Source organism: Passer domesticus, chromosome 1 (genome assembly GCF_036417665.1).
Source record: "Passer domesticus isolate bPasDom1 chromosome 1, bPasDom1.hap1, whole genome shotgun sequence".
Classification (NCBI taxonomy): Eukaryota; Metazoa; Chordata; class Aves; order Passeriformes; family Passeridae; genus Passer; species Passer domesticus.
The window spans coordinates 14975579-14995024 of NC_087474.1; the positions used below are offsets into that span (position 1 = coordinate 14975579).

The window sequence follows — 19446 nt, forward strand, 5'->3', positions numbered from 1 at the left end:
CAGGAGAAGGTAATGTGGGATGGTGTTCCTTTCATTCACAAAACTACAAATAATTCATTTTCCTTCATCCTGACTGCATGCATACACACCTCAGACCATTCCCCAGCTACTACATCCAGCTGGACCTTGTGAGGACTGCAGAAATCTCTCTTCTATCTTACAACACTTCCAACACACAAATAAGAAGAAGCACTCCCCACATAGAGCCTCAACCTCCAGGTGTTTTCATATATGCATGATTCCACTACATGCAGCTCTGTTCAAGCAGAAAAAATGACCAACTGTAGCAAAACTGAATAGAATTGCAGGAGAATGTGGGACTAATTTTTGGACAGGTGAACGGAAAATAAAAGAGGACGCCTCTGTATCCTGAAAAGTAGCAGAGAATAGCAGCATATGGGCATCACACATGCATTTAATTCTGAAATTACTACACTTTCAATTATTACCAGATACAATGAAAATCAGTGTATTAACAAAAGAGGCATGTTCTTATAATGCATCTACACACTTCTGTGATATTAACAGTGGTCTACAGAGCCTCAGCATTAAGTCAAAGAAGGAAAACCAAATAGGATTTATAAGAATAATTGGGTACCCATGAACACATTTGTAGGGTTAAACTAGTATGTCCTAAAAAGGTACTTGAAAGATACTTCTTTTATTTTACTATAACTATTATATCAAGTAAAACTAGTGCAGCAATAAATGTGTATGTACATCAGAGTTTGTCAGCTTTACATAGAACAAAGAAGCACCGATTTAAAATTCCACATTCTCTACTTGAATACTTCACCTTGTACCTTGACACAATGACCAATAAACAAAAGAACTTCTGAAAATTCAGACAGCAAGTGCAATTTTCTAAACTCTGTTTGTTACCTAACACTCTTTATTACGTGGAAAATCCTACTCTTTTCCTAGGAAGCAGGGATACAAAATAAGATCAGTTAAAAAATACTGGGGATATTACTACTGTTTATAAACCTGGAAAAACACAGGAGGCTGACTTGACTGTGAACACAGTTCTAAAAGCTCCTATCAAGAAAGGCTCTACCTTTGGTCATCTATTAAGAGTTCTACATAGCAGCTTAATGCAAAGAAGCTTTTTTCATTTCTGGTTGTGTTTAGTCTATGGAGCATGTACCTACCCAGTACAGCACCACAACACACAAAGTTATTAAAAAGGATGCAAAACAGCCAATATTAATTGCTAAGGAAAAACCCAGAAAACTATTTGATGTTATCAAATGTTGCAGTATGTCTTAATAAATGAGACATACTAGTTAAAATACGTTTAAAAAGGGTTTGTTTAATCTTTGGGGCTGTAAGGAAAGCTACCACATCTGTAAAGAACAGAAAATTAATAGGTGTTACACTGCCTCAATGATTGCTTCCAATCAAATCCCCATTTTGGGTTCACTGCAGTCACTCTAAGCTGAGTACGAGGCACATTTAGTGTAAGACATCACCTGAGTGATAATGACTAATTTTAATGAGAAATTAGTGACTGTAAAAGTTTGTTGAAGAGAACTTACCACCATCCCTCTCTCTAACTCTGTGAGTGTGCACACTTTTTGCTTTACTGTGCCCTGTGCTGTCACCGTATTTGTTTTCAGGGCTGTCAGAGCGCCGCAGCATTTTGTTGGGCGGTGAAGGATCCGCGGTGTCTCGCATCTTGTCATGACGGTGATCACCACCACTGGGGTGACCCTTGGATGTGTACTTAAGAGCCTGAAACAGATCACAGGAAAACAGCCATCCACATTACATACAGAATTTTGGGATTTCTTCTTCTCTTTCAAAAGTACTTTTAAAACTTAATTAATTTTCATTTCCTATTAAAAAAAAAGTCAGCATTAGTCTTCCTAGTTTTAATTACCTACATTAAAGCAACAAGTTCTGTAATTAGAACTTCAACAAATTTCTCCCACTGTTACATCCAAAGCAACACTTGCTGTTAAGAAGAACCTAGTTTCTCAATCTTTTCACTGATGGACTACACACTTTCAGCAGTAAACAGGCCACAGTTCTCCCCCACTTTTGGGAGAAGAACTAGTCTCCACCTGTCATTAGGAAAACAAACTTACAGTTACACTGAATCAGTGTCAACTCTGAATATGTCCTCCACACTCTAGTCAAGACCACTTGGTTTCACCATAACCTTGAATTTCTGTGATTTTTTTTCAGTACTAACATCCCTGTAACATGTGTAATTTAAAAAAAAATAATTCTAGGGAGCCTAAACGTATAAACTCATTCTAAAGTTTTTACCAAAAATTACATGTTTTGCCTCACTCTGACCTGCTTGGTTCTGTGAACTCCTGAGTGGCAAGTGTTTACATTTATGTGAACTGTCACTGACAGCTGCCTTGGACTGCCCTACTGCACTCCAGTGATCCAAATACACGGAAATGCAGTAAAACAGTTCAATTTAGGGCCTACAGAGAGCAATATCACAACATAAGGCTTTCCACAGACTCAAACCTCGACAATTGGGTTTCTTTAGTAGACACAGCAAAGAAGTGCAGTATCCACCTTACAGAAATTGAAGCTATTGCTAGTAACTCAAGGATTTTATGATTTCTGAATATGCCTAGCAGCTGGCAACTGCAGAAAATAAGCCTTACTTACAACCCCAAGGTGGTCAGGGTCTAAACCCGTGCCTGCTCGTGTTATAGCCCACAGGAGCAGTTTTGGGGAGAAGAAAGGACTTTGGGGAGGGGTTGGGGGAGGGGGGGGGGGGGTGGAAGAATAAGACTCCTTTTGTTTTTAGAAAAAAACCATTCACCTCCCCTGCATCTCCACTCCACCGCAGGTGACCCCGGCTCCCTCTCCCGCCCCTCGCACCCTCCCCGACTTCCAGGCCCGAGCCCCGCACGGCTCGCACTAGGCCGCTCCTGCTCGCCCCGGCCCCGTAGGCCTCGGCCGAGCACCGGGGCCCCGCTGCCTGCGCCGGGGCCGCCGCCGCCTCTCGGCACCTCGGCCCCGGGCCCGGAGCGCGGCCGGGGGCCGGAGCGGGGCGGCCGCGGCACCGCGGCCTGCAGCGGCCGCCGGAGCCTCCGCCGGAGTAGCACCCCCCCGCCTCCCCTGCTCCTCCTCCCGGCCCGGCGGTACCTGGTAGGGCTGCGAGTCCCCCCTGCGGTCGTGACAGCTGAGGAGAGAGCGAGAGAAAGACAGAGAGGCGTTAGCGAGCGCCCGTTACCGGCCCCGCGGCCGGGCCGAACATGGCGGAGGGGGTGGGGGGGGAGCGGCCCCGCGGGGCCGGGGGGTGAATTTACCCATCACTGAGTCTCTGCTGTTTCCTCGCATACATTACCATCAATGCCCGGCCTGTGTGTGTGAGGGTGAGGGGACCAGGAGGGCTCGGCCGCGGCCGGGCCACAGGCGCCGAGGGGGGAGGCGGGGGCGGCAGCGCTCCGGGGGCAGGGGCGGGGGAAGGGGGCGGCTCGGGCAGCTCGGCTGGAGCGGCGCTCACGGGCCCATCGCCTCGAGAGGGGAGACGCTGGCAGCTCGGCCCCGCGCGCGCTGAGACACACCGGGAGCACCGACTCGGCCACCGCCTCCCCCCGCCGCGCCCGCCGCCGCCGCTCCAACTACATCCGGGGAACTCGGGCGACGCCGCGCTCGGTCAACGTCGGCTCTTTCCGGCTCTTTCCGACGCGCTCCGTCCCCTCTGTCCCCTTTGCTCTCGGGCGACTCTGCCTTCGGTAAACATCGGCTGCGTCCGCCGAGCCCGACGCCCCTCAGTCCCTCCCTTCGGCAAACATCGGCTGCCTCCGCCGAGCACGACGCCCTTCAGTCCCTCCCTTCGGCAAACATCGGCTCCTTCCGTAACGCTCGGCCCTCCCTACCCCTCCCGCCTCGGCCCACTCTTGCGAGCGCTACCTGTCTTCGGAAAACATCGCGTTTTTCCGGAGAGACGTTTCCGCGCGGCCGTCAGGGCGGCGCCGCGTTCGGAAGCGCTCGGGTATTTCCGTGACCCCTCACGGGCCGGCGCGGTCGTTGGCGGGCGCACGCTTAGCCGAGGGCAGCACGGCCTCGCTGGCAGAGCCGCTCCCTCGGTGGGGAGGAATCGCGATCCTGCCAGGCAGGTGGGGGCAACAGCGGGAATTGCGGGGGGAAGCTAGGAATGGGCCGGTCTCCTCTTACCTACCCCCTCCTCCCCTTCCGCCCGGGCCCTCGGTGTGCAGGCAGGAGCCATTTTGTGCGCGGCGCGTGTTCCGCGGGGCCGCGCTCTGCGGCGAGGAGCGCGTTAAAATGTCCCTGGCTCGGCCGCGGCCCCGGGCTGCTCTCGGGGCTGTGAGAGGCGGCACTCGCGATCCGCGTCACCCCAGCGCTGGGAAGCTCCGGGCGGGAAGATTGCCTGGTGGTGTCGGTGCCCGCTGAGCCCCTCAGGGTGGTGCCCGGTGACAGGACTTGGAGCGATGGCCGTAAACTAAGACACGAGAAGCTTCACCTCAGAATGAGGGAGAAACTTGGGGGGTTGGGGTGGGAGAGCGCTGGGTTAGGCTGCCCGGGAAGGGCGTGGGGTGTCCCTCTGCGGACGCATTCAGAGCCCGCTTGGATGCTCCAGGTGACCCTGTCTTGCCAGGGGGTTGGACTGGATGATCTCCAGAAGTCCCTTCCAACCCTAACCATTCTGTGATTCTGTAATTTTTGCTTATTTCTGACCAGGCCCTCGAAGTTTGAGCTACAAAGCATCCTATGTTCAGGATTGGATAAAGGTATTATAAAAAATAACATAAATACTTTGATATTATTGCTATGATAGTTTCATAGGGGCCAGCAGTTTTCAGTGAAGATTTAAGAGCATTTGCCAAATTTTCTCCTGTCCCCCTCCTGAAAAGGGAAGAGATGGCACGTCTGAGAATGGGCACATTAACCTTAAATAGAGAACCTTGCCAGGTAGCTCCATCTGTGCTAGTGAAGCATTATTCGTGGCAACATCTTACAGATTTTTTGTTCTGTTTCTTTGTTTGTTTGTTTTCATTTAATTTGAGTGCAGAAGGCCATTGCTGAAAGGGGACTTCAGGGAGTGAGTGCAGGATGACTCAGCAGGGAGCTGTTCTTCAGGGTTACAATAATGAACTAGTGAAATGCATTGAAGATTTATGTATGCAAAAAGAAGAACTGAACAAACAAATCCAGCAAGCAGAAGAGGAAAAGAATAAACTCCAGCATGAAATCCAAGTCCTCAGTGAACAGCTGGAGTGTGTATGTGAAAACCTGGCCCAAAAAGTGGCTTCACGGAACGAGCTTGATAAAATACTTGCTGAAACTGAAGCTGCTTACATGAAGATTTTGGATAGCTCTAGAACTTTACTTAATGTCCTGAAGAAGGAAGTGGGAAGCTTAAAGCATTCAGCAGATCTGAAAACCAATATAACGTGAAACAGTCAAATGTTTGGACTCTGCAGTGCTAAAATTCCACTAGGTGAGAAATGTGGTCAGCCACAGAACCTTACAGCCACAGTATAAGCACAGAGGGATTTTCTTCCAGTCTTTCTGTATGTTTTGTTATTTTCAAATGCACTAGAAAATAGTTGAAATAAAGTTGCCGTTTTGCTTTAAAAAATCTACTTAATTGAACACTACCAAAAGTAGCAGCTAGGTAGTTGAGGCAAATGGGAGACTGTCAGTTTTGACATCATTGTGGTTCAAGGCTTAGAAAAAAGGCATGTTTTATTGCTTGACTTCAGATGGCTCCCAGTAAATTAGTCTTTGAAAACTAGTGGATGCAAGTCAGTCACATACTACTTGTTTTGACTTTACTAATGCTTAGGCTTTGCTGTTGGGACCAAGTAGAAATGAGCTACTCAGCTTCCTCTAGGAGCTTGGAGTTCTGTCTGATGTATGGACAAAGACAGCCCTCTTCACAGTAATTGCCTGCTTGAATAATGATAAGGTGAGAAATCAGGAGTGATGCAGGGCATGGAGGCTTAAAAGTTAGCACTGTATGTGGTTCGTGCATCTTCTGAGGCTGTTCTTGAAAGCCTTGTTTAGAAAGGAGATGTGCTGCAGTGAAAGTTGGGTTTGGTACAGGTGGAAAGACAGCTGCACCATGAATGCTTGGACCAGTAATTCACTTGGGGGTATGAAAAAAGTGTCAGTGGCAACTAGAAGTCCTGAAATACCTTTGGGGTCCAGTTAAAAATACAGAGGTAAACACAAGACCAAAGATAATCCTGGCTAAAAGCCAGTAATAGAATTTCTGGAAGCCTTTTTAGTGCCTTTTAGATCTATACTGATCTGTTAAATAATTGTAATAAGGTTGTGAAGAATAATGAATATCCTGAAGTGATGTGAAAGAAATACAAATGAGAGGTGAAAGAAGAAAATGAGAAGTGGTTTGCACTATCAGCCATTCTTACAGAGGACATTAAAATAGAACTTAGTTTAGAGATCAGGGATGACATAACAGCATGGCATAAATTTCAATTTAATGCTGTTTTTTGTTTCTGCTGAACTCTGTTCTGCAGAAATCTCTCTCAGCATTGTGCAGGTACACGTGCATTTTGTCCCACCTATTTGTGTGTTACAACAGTAACTTTTTAAACTCTGTCTTGTCAAATCTTCATTCAATACCAGTTGACTAAATTGAAAGAAGTGCAATTGAAATCTCCTGACTTGATAGTGGTGTGTCTGTCAGGTGCACGTGTAGAGGGAATGGAGATGTGAATAGTTTTGGTAATAGCTCTTCATCGATAATAGGGAACAAATTTTGTGTTCTGCTTGCCAAGCTGCAATCAGGGATGAGTGTGACTGAGCTAATCACAGTTTACTTCTTTGGCACTTCCAGGGCTTCCCTCTGGGGGATTCCCAGTGGGTCATGCACAGGTGATAAAAGTGCATTATCTCAGGGGTATTGCTGTTGTAGTACTGCAGCACTTAGGACCACCTTGTTTATATTGAAGGGAAACATGAAAATTTTGCTATTTTTCGTAGCAGAAAAGTGATTGTTTTGACTGTGCATTTTATGACATTCTGTCTGCTCTTAGACTCATAGTAGTAACTGATTTACTGGAAATAGGAAGATTCAGAAAAAATACTAACTAAAAAGCAAGAACTTTGACTTGCAGATGTAAGCTGCTGCTTCTTATGTGCTGCACTGGAACTGGAAATTGTGAAAATTTGTATCATCGAAATCTGTTTATGGAGGACAGCACAGTTAATTTCTAGTACTGGTCTCACATAATAATTGCAGGTTTGTTAGCCTTAGAGTAATCATAAATAATGCTTCTTGTTCTACTGAAGGTGATAAAACTAAAGAAGCTCTAAGAGGAGCCTTATAAGACTTTAAAGAAATCTACTTCACAGGCCTTATGTCTGGTTGTAGCTATTACAGTGTCAAAACTAAATAGCTGGAGATGCTTGATTTTTCTTTTACTAGAAAAACTAAGGGAAAAATGTAGCTGTTGACTAGTACTTATACACATATGGGGGCCTCCCAACATTCAAATAAAAAATTGCAATGTTGGTAGAATTCCATTCAGTGATCCCAATCTAAAATTTCCATTTAAATTCACATTCAAAAGTGGAGAGAAATAATAGATTTCTAGGGCCTGCCTGTTTTTAGAGTAAGTCCCTAATGTGGCAGTCATTGTGCACCTGTAGAGTTGCTACTCAGAAATAGTGTTTAGCATTATATTCTGTATTTACCCAAATGAACCCTTTTATTGAAGTGGTAACCTTTTTTCACTGCCTTTTCAGGCACTATAAATATTGACATGAATAGCTTTTGTTAAACCACTTTGTTCAGAAGACGTGCAGACTAAGTTGGTCCAAAGTGTTGCTGGAAGAGAAGTGATAATTTGCAGATGGCAGCAGCTCTGCAGGGATAGCCTGAAACAGAAAGTTTACCTGGAATAAGGCAGGTCATACGTTCAAAGTATCATACTTATTCCTAACTTAATTTTTATATTGACTTCTTATGACTCTATCAGTTTGACCTGGTGCTTTACTGGAGTGCTTACAGTCTAGGAATTTACAGACAAAAGTTGGGTTCCTAATCTAAACTGCTGTGTTGGATGTTCTGTGTCTTATTTAGTATGAGGAGACAGTTTTTGAAACTCCTGCCTGTGCCTGCGTCAGAGGTTTAGTGAAATGCATCTAGAGCAGTTGTCTAAAGTACTGAATTTATGTAAAGGCACCTTTACCTGGTTTCCAAATAATGCAACATAACTGGAAGAGATCTGATGACTCCCTTCTTTTATAGCAGTACTTCTTGAAAATGTGCCCAGCACTTAACTCGCTAGTGATCAACAGTTTTTTCAAAACACTTGACTGTTGACTCCTTGCAAGTAAACTGAAGAGATTTTTGGCAGTTACCAAAGAAACTGCTTGTGGGTGGTATGTTGGAGTACAAGTAATTTTCTGTGTGGAGGTGATTATAGGAACCGCTGGGTGAAGTGCTTCTGCCAGCAGCCATTCACACCCCATTGCTGTCTCTTTTCAAAGGTGCTTACCCTGTGGTTCAGGTGCCTCCCACACGCACTTTCTGTTAATCACCTTGCAGAAATGGAGGTGAGTGGACTGGGGGGGTTCACGCTAATTTTAAGGGTAGGGAATAAAGAGAAGGTATGGATGTGAAGTCCTGGTTAGGGACGACTGGAGTGTGAGGGGGTAGGATAGAGAGGTGGGGTTTCTCCTAATTTCTGTCTGCTCTAGGTGTACTTGTACTGAGCTACTGCCTACAGTTCTTGCTACCCAGTAAATCAAATACTAGATTTGAACTTCATTTGAACTTCCATCTGAGCTCTGGACATTCTCCCCCTTCCTTTAAGCAAAAGAGGCAATCTGTATTTTGTTTTCTCTTTCTGTCTTTTCTTTCTATTCCAGCAGGAGACTGGGATCTGAGCCTCCTGTTTGCTGGGTAAGTGTGCTGCCAGGCTCACACAGGATGTTGTTTCCTGTCCTGGTTGCTCTCCTATGAACCGTCCTCAGGGAATTGCTCAATTTTTATTAAGAACTTCCAGTTCTGTGTGTACTTGATGTAGTCTGCATGTCAGATTGACCTTGGAGAGTTTAGGCAGAGGATGGGCATGTTTTTGGCTTTTGGTGAATGCAAGAGATTTGTTTCCTTGGACTAGGAATTCTTCAGACCCGGAAGATTAGGCATCTTCAAATTCCCAAAGAATTGTACATTTAAACAATGGAGCAAACTGTAGTCTAAACCCAGGTGACTGGACCTTGGATTGCTGTTTCAGAATTGAGGATCAGTTCCATCTAGGCCTTGGGGTACAGTGTATTCCACTCCAAATGGAGTAAGTGGATTAAGCTGAACTGGTAATTCTGTAACAAGAACATTCAGAAGTTTGCTAGCCAAAGGATTAAATGCCTACAGTTAATTCATCATACAGATGAGTCTTGTGCAGACGACCAATATCTATTACTGCTTAGATGATTTTGCTGGTTAGGAGAGATTTGAGTGATAAGGTGTAGCTTTTGGCAGTTACCTTAACTTTGAGCAGATCCTAGATTCTTGGGGTTTTATGCAAGAAGTAGACAAAACAGTTATTTTTTTATAATTAATTTTCTTTTTTAATTTCTTCCTTTTCAGGAATAAGCAAAGAATTATTAATAAATACTTTAGTGTTGATTTATTTGTTGTGTGCTGGTGGTTTTCTTAATGGATGAATAGGCAAACTTTCTTAAAATCAGAGTGCTCTTCTAGCTTTAATGTATGTGTGTGTTTTTAAATATAGATGTAAATATTTTCTTTTTTGGGTGGAGGACAGGCTAGCCTTTGGTTTAATTTGTGCACCAATTGCTTTGTCAGTGTCTGTTGTTTTACAGGGGTGGAGTCAGGCACTGTGGCCACTTCTTCTTGGGTGTCCCATGTCTTTTTTAAACTTGGGATGGGTTTTTTGTTCTTTGCCCCTTAACTACTTATAAATCTGTCTGATTTGATTAGATACCCTAGAGTAGTCCTTGATGGTTGTCTACCTCAGTTGGTTTCAGATGAAGTTTGGTTCACTGTCTAGCTGTAAAACCCAGCTACTTGCATGTTAGGTTGATCAAACATGGAGAGGTTCAAGCTTGCAGAACAGGGAGCTGTATGGTCATTCATAGCTCCAGCTTGTGGGGTTGTGTGAAAACCAGTGCACTGTTGTCATGTGTATTGACAACAATAAGGTGTTAGTAGAACTGGGGCTAGTAGAACACTTCCATCTTGTAGTGGTTTTGAAAAGTAGTTTTACAAGATCTTGTGGGGTGGAATACTTTGTAGGGTTTTTTACCTGTTTGTGCAAGACTATGGATATGCTGCAGGAACTACTACAGAAAATTTGGATATCTTATTTAGCAGCACAATGGAAAATAACAGTCTAAATTACATGCATTTTATCATAGCACACCCATTGTGACCCAATACAAAGCTTATGATACTTGTAAGTATGCTTAATTTGAATGTCACAAATGGGGAAAATATGACTTTTAGAAAAGAATTCATCCATATTAGAGGAAAACAAGCATGTGTAGACAGAGATCACGTTCAGGAAAAGGCATTTGAAAAAAGTCCTGTCAGTCATGCTCTGGAGGTGGGATTGTGATTCCACTACTTGTGATGGGAGCTTTTTTCTCTTAACACCTCACTTCGGGGCCTGTGAAATTTTGTGGGGTGGCTTCTCCTCTCAGCCTTAGACCACAGGAGTGTTAGAGACTATAAAACAAAGAGGCTAAAAAATTTTTAACACCTACTTTGAAAAATGTTTAAAATTATGAAACCTGATAGATTGGTCACAGAGCATTTTAAAGTTAAATCTTCACAGGTCTTATTTTTTGAGCTTCATATGTGTAGGTTCTCTTGCTTCAGTCAGAGCTCCCATAATTGCCTTGAGATTTTCCATTGATATGGGATTTATGGGAACACTTCTAGAAAATTATTTACCTCATAGTCCATGACAGATTTGTAATTTATATTTTTTTAAAAAACCATATAGTTGATTTAGTTGAACACAGGAAAAAAAATCATATTTCTTTCCTAAAGGCTTTCAAATCTGTCTGTATTCAGAATTAGATCAAAGGACTATTTGTTGCTGTTATATGATTATTGAAAAGATTCTGATCAGGCATGTCTGTCAGTTCCTGACACAAAATCTCATCATATTCTACAAGCTTGTACTTTCTTAAAACCTCTTTTTCCTTATACAGTAAGAGCACTTTAAGTTGAATTTCAGCATGAGAGAGTTTGTTTTTTATATGTTTCTTAATGTAGTTAGTATTCAGGGAGGAATCATATGCTGTCAGGTATTTAAAACAAAAAACTGGCAGTAATTCTTCAATGGTTTTGCAGTTGTTCAGTAACAGAAATCCTGCTAGACATTTATGCCGCTCACTGCCTTGTAGTGAGTGAGATTAATTGCTGTAACTCATTAATCCAAGGTGCTTTTTGTTAAATACTGAGTCTTCCTCAAGAGTTGATGCTAACATGAGTGGAATGGATACTCCATGCCAGGGAACATGGGGTGGAAGATGAGCTGCCTTTTTAGCAGAGACCATCTGGAAAGAGAGGAGCATCCTTGTTAGCCTTGCTGTAAGGTCCACCAAGCTGAAAGAAAGAAAGAAAACCCAGTCCATGCTGTCAGTCACAAGGAATGTGACACCCAGTTGCAGCCAGGTTATCTTCAAAGGCAGGAGCTCAGGTACAGCTGGAAGCAGTGTAGCTGCTGCAGAGCTGGGCTCAGTGAGGGTTGTTTTGCCCTGCCAAGAAGCAGGTGGCCCTGTAGACACACTTAGGAAATCTGGTACACTCTGGAGTCACTGAACTTGTTAGAAAAGTGTGACCTCTTCCTGTTCTTGAAACTCAGGGAATTCTGCATCTTAGTGACATTTGACTTAGGGACATGACTCCATGAGAAGGATATTTATTTAAAATCCTGTACATTTTAGTGCTTTTTCTCTGAAGCCTAAAGTGTTCTTGCTTTAGATTCAGGTTGTTCAAGTTCAAATACCTGTGACCAAAAATACAGACACCCAAGTTCCACTGAAGCCCACAAGCCTGTAAGTTGTTGGTATTCACTGTGTAGTACACAGAGTTCTTGGTTAAATGCAGTCTTAATCCTTCAGTCAAGCTGCAAACTTTGTGGCTCCTCTTAGTTTAAATGATTTGCATGAAGTGTTGCTTGCTGGGTTTGGAATGTGCTTTCGGTTTGCTGTTTGTTTGTTTTTTAATGAAGTATTCCATTGAGGCCTCCCGTGGCACTCTGCCATACCCATTCATGGTGTGCATGTGAGAATGTTTTCTTTGAGCATGTCAGAAGGAAACTACCTGTACAGCAGCCATTTAACTGAAACAAAATTTGGTTTTATGCCATGCTGGTTTTGTTTTTAAAACTGTTTAGAAATGATGCATCTATAAATAGATATATTTACATAGGATATATAAACAAGTGCTTCCAATGAACTGATCACATAGTACCTCACAGAGAATGTTAATATCTTTATCCCCTTGATTGACAGTGACACTCAGTAGTAATCTGCCCCAAATAAGGGACAGATCTGGGAATAGAGGCTTTGCTTTTTCAGCCTTAATTGAGTGCTCTGACTTGGACTGGTTCCCAGGGATTCATGTCCTGTTTGGTGTTTTGACATAAACAGACAGGATTATGCATTCTCAACCTGTGTGTTGGGGTAGGGATAGATATAACTGATTACAGGCACACTTTTTTTGCTGTTGCTTCCTCCACATTGCATGCAGCTTGATGATGATGTTTAAATGTGTTACTCCTTTCTCCATAGATAGACCCTGCATGACAAGGTATCCCAGCTCCTGAGCAGCCACTTTCACTTTCCAGATTTTTTACTTTTAAGCCCCTGTTTTGGGACCTGTAGGAGGTGGGGCAGAGGAACAGAAAGAGCTTTTAATGATAGTTGTTAATTAATTACCTTTCAAAGCCTAACCTTTTTCAGGTACCTTGTCTTTACAGACTGTATTATTTTATCAGGCTGCTTATTACCTTATACTAGTGCATGAAAGACCACCGTGTTTTTTTAGGCATGGAGGCTCCTGGATGCTTAAAGATAGTGGGAGGTCTGAATTCTAGTCCATGTTTAACAGCATACAGAGCACATACAACAGCAGCAGGCTGTGGGGCAGCCACATTCCACCACAGCTTGTTTTGGGTTAATGGATTGAAGTAGCATGGCAAGGGAGGAACTCTAGACATCTGGAGAGATGGGGCTCTTCCATAGTGAAAATAAGCTGGCTCTGTGAATTCAGATTAAGAACCTAGGACAGGTGGCCCCTCACAGCAGTATTCATACATTCACATGTCATATTATATATATGTGTGTGTGTATATACTCACACATACATTAAAATGTATATGTAAAAATACTCAGTATTTTCATAAGGATGGAGTGCTCTTGGTAGAAAGCTGTCTAATACTTCAGTGTTATCTGCCATTAGAAAAGACAATTTAAACGGGTTGGACATTAACAACTTGCATGAGGCTGTGTACCCTGTTTTTTCAGTAGTCTTCACAGTCTTGCTTCCACATAAGCCATCATTTGTAGCACCATTCTCATTTTCCTTCTGCAACACCTTTTGTTGCCTCTATTTCCTAGCTCCTTGTTCACCATGTGTTTAGTTACCCCAAGCTGCTGACCAGAAACGTGCTGCTCTTCTGACATGTGGTGGGTCAGAGATGCTTTCACTCTCTTGATATTGTCCAGACATGTTCTGGCACACTTGGGAAAATTGTTTGCATGATAAACAGATTACATTCAATTTGACAGTGTCCTAAAAGTTATGATTGGATTGGGGTGGTAATATTATATTCCAGAGAAATGACAGACACCTGATCTGAGTTTCATCCTAAAAAAGGGATGTAAGTCAAAGCAATGGATGGATGAGAATTTTCCTGATATGCCATGGAGATTAAAGAACAGAAGTTTATTTTGTTTGCCATTGAGTATAAATAGTACAGTCTTCTGCAGATAAAGGTCTATGTGAGATAGCTGTAATTTAATTTGTATTAAGGCTGTGTTCAGAGTGATGTGAGTTTGTTTCAGAAATGTTTGGTCTGTGTTTGAGAAAAGGTTATAACTTGAAATTAGAGGAAAAGGAATAGAGTGCTGGATCTTGCAGATAATGATCTCATTGAGGAAGCTGTTATAGGTCAGCTGTGTCTTCTTCAAAGCTCTGAGTGTGAGCTGTATTGCAAATTAATAAAGATGTGCTAAGACAGAGTGGGGTAGCACAATAAGGCTACTTGGAAAAAGTTACGTCAAGGCATTGTATGTATTCAGCAATTTTCTTTGCAATCCTGCTCTATTTTACAACCTAATCTATTCCCCACTAAGATGTGCTAGAGATAAACATTGCAGATGCCTTTGTGTGCAGAGAAGGAGAAGAAGCAATTAAAAGTCTGCATGCTGTGAAGTCTCTGGGTACCAACAGTGTCTGCACAGACCTTTACAATGTTTTAGGGAACAGTTGCTTTTCCTGCTGTCTGGGGTGACCAGACACAAATAGTTTTTGAACGAGGACAGTAACTCGGTTATTTTCATGCTGGCTGAAGTCCTGCTGGTTTGCATAAAGGTTTCCATTTTTATTTACTGGTAGCAAAGTCTTGGTGACAAAGTGGTTCCTCCAGATCAGACGCTGTTTTATTAGAGTGCATCATTTCATTTCTGACAAAGAGAGGGCAAACTTCTGATAATGTAGTGAAAGAACCTGGGGCAGGGCAGTATCTGTATTGGTCTCCATCAAAGACAAGGAAAAGCACAAAAGAACAAAACTGTTTGCCATGGTCTGAATCAGACTGGGTTGCCTCCAAGAGTAGCAAGTGAGAGGGCTTTTCTTTCTTTTAACTTGCTTCCTCCTACATCATTATTGGGCTGAGAAAAAAAAATTCTTTTGAATAATAATAAATGGGATAATTGGCTTCAAGAAAAGCTAGTTCCACATAGGAGGCAGCTAAAGGTGCTCCATGGAACCTTTATTTATTTATTTTTTGTCAACAAATTTTCATAATGCAAATTCTAAAAGAAGCTGCCATTGTAAGGAAAAGAGGTCATTGCAGACCTTTTATACTTCAGTAACTTCACTCCTATGTGCAGATTCTTGGCTGCAAGTACTGCTTGTCCAAAACATAGATTTTTGGTCTCAGACTTGTTCAGTCTAAAATTCCTTTTCTTATTTTAGATAAATATAATAAAGCAGTATATGTTTTTACTTATATTGCATGTGTATAATATATACATGTTATATATTACTTATGTAAATATGTTGTTACTTAGGTATGCAACTCAACCTATAACTTCTAAGTACAATGGTTTTTTCCACAGTTTACTATGCCGTGTATTACTACATGTGTTACCACACTGATGTAGCTGGAGTGAGGCTTGGTTCTCAGACATTAAGATGACCTTTGAACTTTGATTAGCTGATAAATATTTTATAGTTTCAGGTGTTGGCAAAGTCAGAAGCAGCCAAACATTGGGAAGTGTAACTTGACTTTGCAGATTTAAATTGGAATTTGCATATTGCCTTACATGGAGCTTGCCTTTGTTTCAGATAACTTCTGCATCTGGTTGTGTGCTGGGAGAGCACAGCCAAATGTTTTAAAGAGCTATCAAAAGCCACAGAACCATTTAAATTGGAAATACTACTCCCAGGTAGTCAAGTCCATCCATTAACCCAGAGCTGCCATGCCCACCACTAAACCATGTCCCTAAGTGCCACGTCTAAGTGTCTTTTAAATAAATAATAGCTGCTTGAGCTACTAGATGCTACCTCTGCTACACTGGGATTGTTACATTGAGAAGCTATGATGTAACTTGTGGTTAAAATAATCTTATTAGCAGGAGCACAAATCCCCTTTAACTAAAGTAGTTGTACAGTGTTAGTGGATTTCACAATGTAAACTTCTGATTCTTGTGCTGTGGCCTGTATAAGAGCTAAGAAGGTAACAAAAAATAATCTTAAAATTCTGGAGTGAGTTTTGAGATATTAGAATTTAATAGGTGCCCAAGGATTTTGTGCCACAAGACTCACTGAAAATTAGTGGGTCTTGTGCCCTGGTTGCTGTTGCTGTGGTTTTTAAGAGTCAGGACTCTGCATGCATTTCTCAGAGGCCTGGCTCCTGAAGCAGGGCATTTTCTTTGTCTTTCTTCCCCCTACCCTCTGAAGTTACATTTCTGTTTCTTGTAAAGAAAAGGCTGAAAGCACAAAAGCAAGTAGAAAGGCTCAGAAATGCAAATACAAACAATTCTAAATCTTGTTCATGATCTAACAACACTCACACTTCGTGCTTGGCCTGATGTGTGTCTTTTTCAGTGCCTGAAGCTGGTAATGGTCAAAGTCCTGTTGCACATTTCACACCATGTTATACTTCAGTCAAGTCAGATGCAGTGATGGCTCCAAGAAAGGCCCCATAATCTGTGGCTGTGGGACATAACTGGCTTTCTATACTTCAAATTCCTCTCTTGGTACCTTTGTCAACTACACCCAGCTTTCCACAGTCGTTATGGGTTACTCAGAACTGTCAGGGAAGCCCCTTTTAATCCAGCCTCAATGTGATCTGCAAGTGTCAGGGAACAGGGTATGGTTTGGAGATGGAATTGTGGAGCTTCCAGGCCAGCAGAAGCTGGAAGCCCTGTGGGATGGCAGGGGAAGGGAGGGCTGCTGACTCCTGGCAGAGAGCACGCAGCACCAATACAGCAGCCAGAAGAATTAACCTGACATGTGCTTCCCAGAATCAGGAATCTTAGAGGAGCAAGCAATTTCAGGGCTGAAAGAGGCTCCAAGGGATGTCCTAACGTCACGATGTATTTATTCCCTGCAAGTGAATGCAGGAAAGGTGGGAAGATGACTGAGCAGAAGGGGTCTGTAGTACTTGCAGAGCCTGCTTTGGAGTCTGAAAGGCCAAAAATACGATCACAACATCTAGCTGAAGACTGAAGATGTGATTTAGAAATTGAAGAGTTTATTAAACTGAAGCTAAAGATGGAAGTAAGTATGCTGTACAAAGGGTAGGACAAAGACATTTTATTGTAATAAAGCTAACTCTGATCAGGAGAGAATAAGCAACTGACAACATCCAGAGGAATTTTTCTGAGAGGAGAACATCAGAAGCACTGCCAGAAATGTATAATTTTCCAGTCTCTTTTGTTAAAACATATAAATTAGTATCTAACATGAAGAAAAATTTATCACAATAAAAATAATTGAATCCTTGGGAAAATGAACATGATTTTTTATGCCATTCCACGATTATTTTTGACAAATGCTTTTAATTTGGCCCAAACAATAGCAAGGAGGCTTTGTGGGTGTCATAATATGCAGTCTAGATTTGAATGATTTGTTTCAGTCATCATAAAGAGGGGACAATGGAGGAAGCATGACAAAAATATAGACAACAATGAGTAGGGCTGCACACAATTTTGGCTCTCCTATTTTTATAATAAAACTTTGTGGTTTGCTTACAGCCTCAGCTCCCAGATTCATGTAGTAAATAATCTAAGATTTCATTACACAAAAACAAGTTTCTAATTGCTGCAATTGGAAAAAAAAATGCTTGTGTACAATGCATCAAGAGGAACCAAAAAACATCTTTTTAAGAGACAAAAAGTAAAATCCAGCTTTACTCTAAAAAAATCCAAAGGCATAGAGACTTGATGCTGCTATTAGAGCTCAGGTCAGTATTAATAGCACGTTGCTTGCTCAGACAGACATTGCAAGGCCTTGTATACCATCCTTTTTCTTTCCTTAGCAACATTCTCTCAGAGCCTGGAAAATAACATGCCTCTGCCCTCTGTTTTATGTGCTTTTTCCTTCAGCAGATGCTGCCAAGCCCAGCGTCTGATTTCAGTCCTGATCTGGAATAACTCCAGGGGTGTGCACGGAGCCATCTCTTTCTTCCCTCCTAAGGGGGTGGTGGCAGGGAGGAGGCTCCAGACTATTGTTCTCCCTGCCGGTGTCCCTCCTGCAGCAGCAGCCAACATTGTTCCTTTTTATTTACTTCCCCCTCTCTGTAAACCAGCAGGGCTCGCAGCAGAGGGATGCAGCTCTCATTAGAGTAATTAGGCTGATTTATGAGAGGGAAGGAGAGCTCTCCTAGTGCCCTGTTCCCCACGGGAGGCTGGGCACCCCCAGCTCTGGCAGTGCGGTGCTGGGCCTCCCTGCGGGCTCACGCTGGAGAGCCCCCTGCTCTTCGACCTTTCACATCAGTGAAAATGGACAAACACACACAGTAAACGCTTTTTTCCTTCACATTCTTCACAAGTTGTATGTTCCACGATAATATTAGAAGTCTAATTCAAGTAATAGAGGAGAGGGATCCTTCCTTAGTGTTTACTAAGTGTATGTTTTGGCTTATAAAGCCAAATTTGCTTCAAGCACGTTTGCTGTGTTGCTGGAACAGCAAGAGCTGCTAGGGCTTTGTTCCTCTCCTGCTCTGTGGAAGTTTGGCATTACTTTTATGAAAGGCTTATGTATGATGAGTTAGGAGATTTCCTTCTTCCTGGGAAAATGTTATGAATATCCTTTGTTTATCACATCCTTGGTATCTTCATGGCAAGATACAGTCTGTCCCTGGGAAGTCCTGCTGCACTTTGGAAGTCCCATTTGAAATGTACATGGGCCAATTTAAAAACACATTTAAGCTTTTTAAAATGTATTACACAAGCAAGCAAAAAATAAAATCTCATTAGCAATTCTGCCTGTTGTGTTTCCACCAGGCACCAGGATCAAACATGCAAAACTTGCCAGCTGCCTGCACTTCCCAGTGCAATATTTGTGGTCACCTTTATGAATGAAATGTTCCCTTCACTTGTCTTCACTAACAGGGTAGTATTTATAGTGCCTGAACGGCAAAAATAAATAATTTTGTAATCATCCCTCAAGTCTATAAGAGCATATTTTACCTAGGAGCATTTTAATGCTGCTAAAGGCATGTTCAATAGCCTCTGACATTGCAAACTGAAAATCCTCAATGAACCCAAGGAACTGCCAGTAGAACCGAGCCAGAGAAGTGAAAGCAATAAAAGAATGAAGCGTATGTTATAAACTGACATGAAAAATCTTACTGCAGTTGTAATCACCTCAAAATGCCTCATACTACCCACAAGAAAAAAGCACATAGGCATCATTTTCTGCCACCTTCACGTTGACTCAAATTCTCTCAATACACTTTCAACTGGAACATTTGCCTCTGCCTTTTGCATACACAGAAAAGCAGTGCAAGCCCCAGTTTCATTCATTCCATTCCTTCATGCAAAGCCTCAGTGTATTTTTGGCTGCTGATTGATGATCCATGAGGAAATATACCTCCCTTTTACAGACTCCCATTCCCAAAACTGAGTAAGAACATTTCTCTTAATTTTGTAAAAAAAGAAGTGGGGAGGGCAATGCCTGGGACCTTTACAGCTGGAAGAAAAACTTTGTGCTTATTGATACCTCATTAGTCTGTGTTCACCACAAAACAGCATCTAAAATGT

At 42.5% G+C, this 19446-nt stretch overlaps 2 protein-coding genes across 8 annotated transcripts in view; one reads left to right on the forward strand and one right to left on the reverse strand.

Moving 5' to 3' along the window:
* WAC (WW domain containing adaptor with coiled-coil) overlaps window positions 1-3743 on the reverse strand; it is a 57288-nt gene extending 53545 nt beyond the window's left edge. For 2 of the 3 annotated variants that reach the window (XM_064404312.1, XM_064404265.1), the window contains exons 1-3: window positions 3282-3743; window positions 3118-3154; window positions 1539-1734 (exon numbers count right to left, since the gene is read on the reverse strand). In XM_064404312.1, the coding sequence (XP_064260382.1) occupies window positions 1539-1734; window positions 3118-3154; window positions 3282-3322 (274 nt within the window). In that variant the 5' untranslated portion in view covers window positions 3323-3743. The remainder of the gene's footprint in view (window positions 1-1538; window positions 1735-3117; window positions 3155-3281) is intronic. The other variant, XM_064404230.1, reaches the window with a different exon arrangement.
* Window positions 3744-3878: 135 nt separating this feature from the next.
* Window positions 3879-17435, forward strand: LOC135290453 (microtubule nucleation factor SSNA1-like). Of its 5 annotated transcripts, none has more exons than XM_064404496.1 (3): window positions 3879-4094; window positions 5009-5437; window positions 16286-17435. In XM_064404496.1, exon 2 carries the CDS (start codon window positions 5050-5052, stop codon window positions 5392-5394), a length of 345 nt encoding a protein of 114 aa, XP_064260566.1. In that variant the 5' UTR covers window positions 3879-4094; window positions 5009-5049; the 3' UTR covers window positions 5395-5437; window positions 16286-17435. The 5 variants fall into 5 exon arrangements, with proteins under 5 accessions (XP_064260566.1, XP_064260528.1, XP_064260626.1 ...); XM_064404458.1 differs by lacking the exon at window positions 16286-17435 and adding an exon at window positions 8842-15185; XM_064404599.1 differs by lacking the exons at window positions 3879-4094; window positions 16286-17435 and adding exons at window positions 4486-4576; window positions 4678-4727 and having other exon boundaries at window positions 5009-5578.
* Window positions 17436-19446: the final 2011 nt, after the last annotated feature.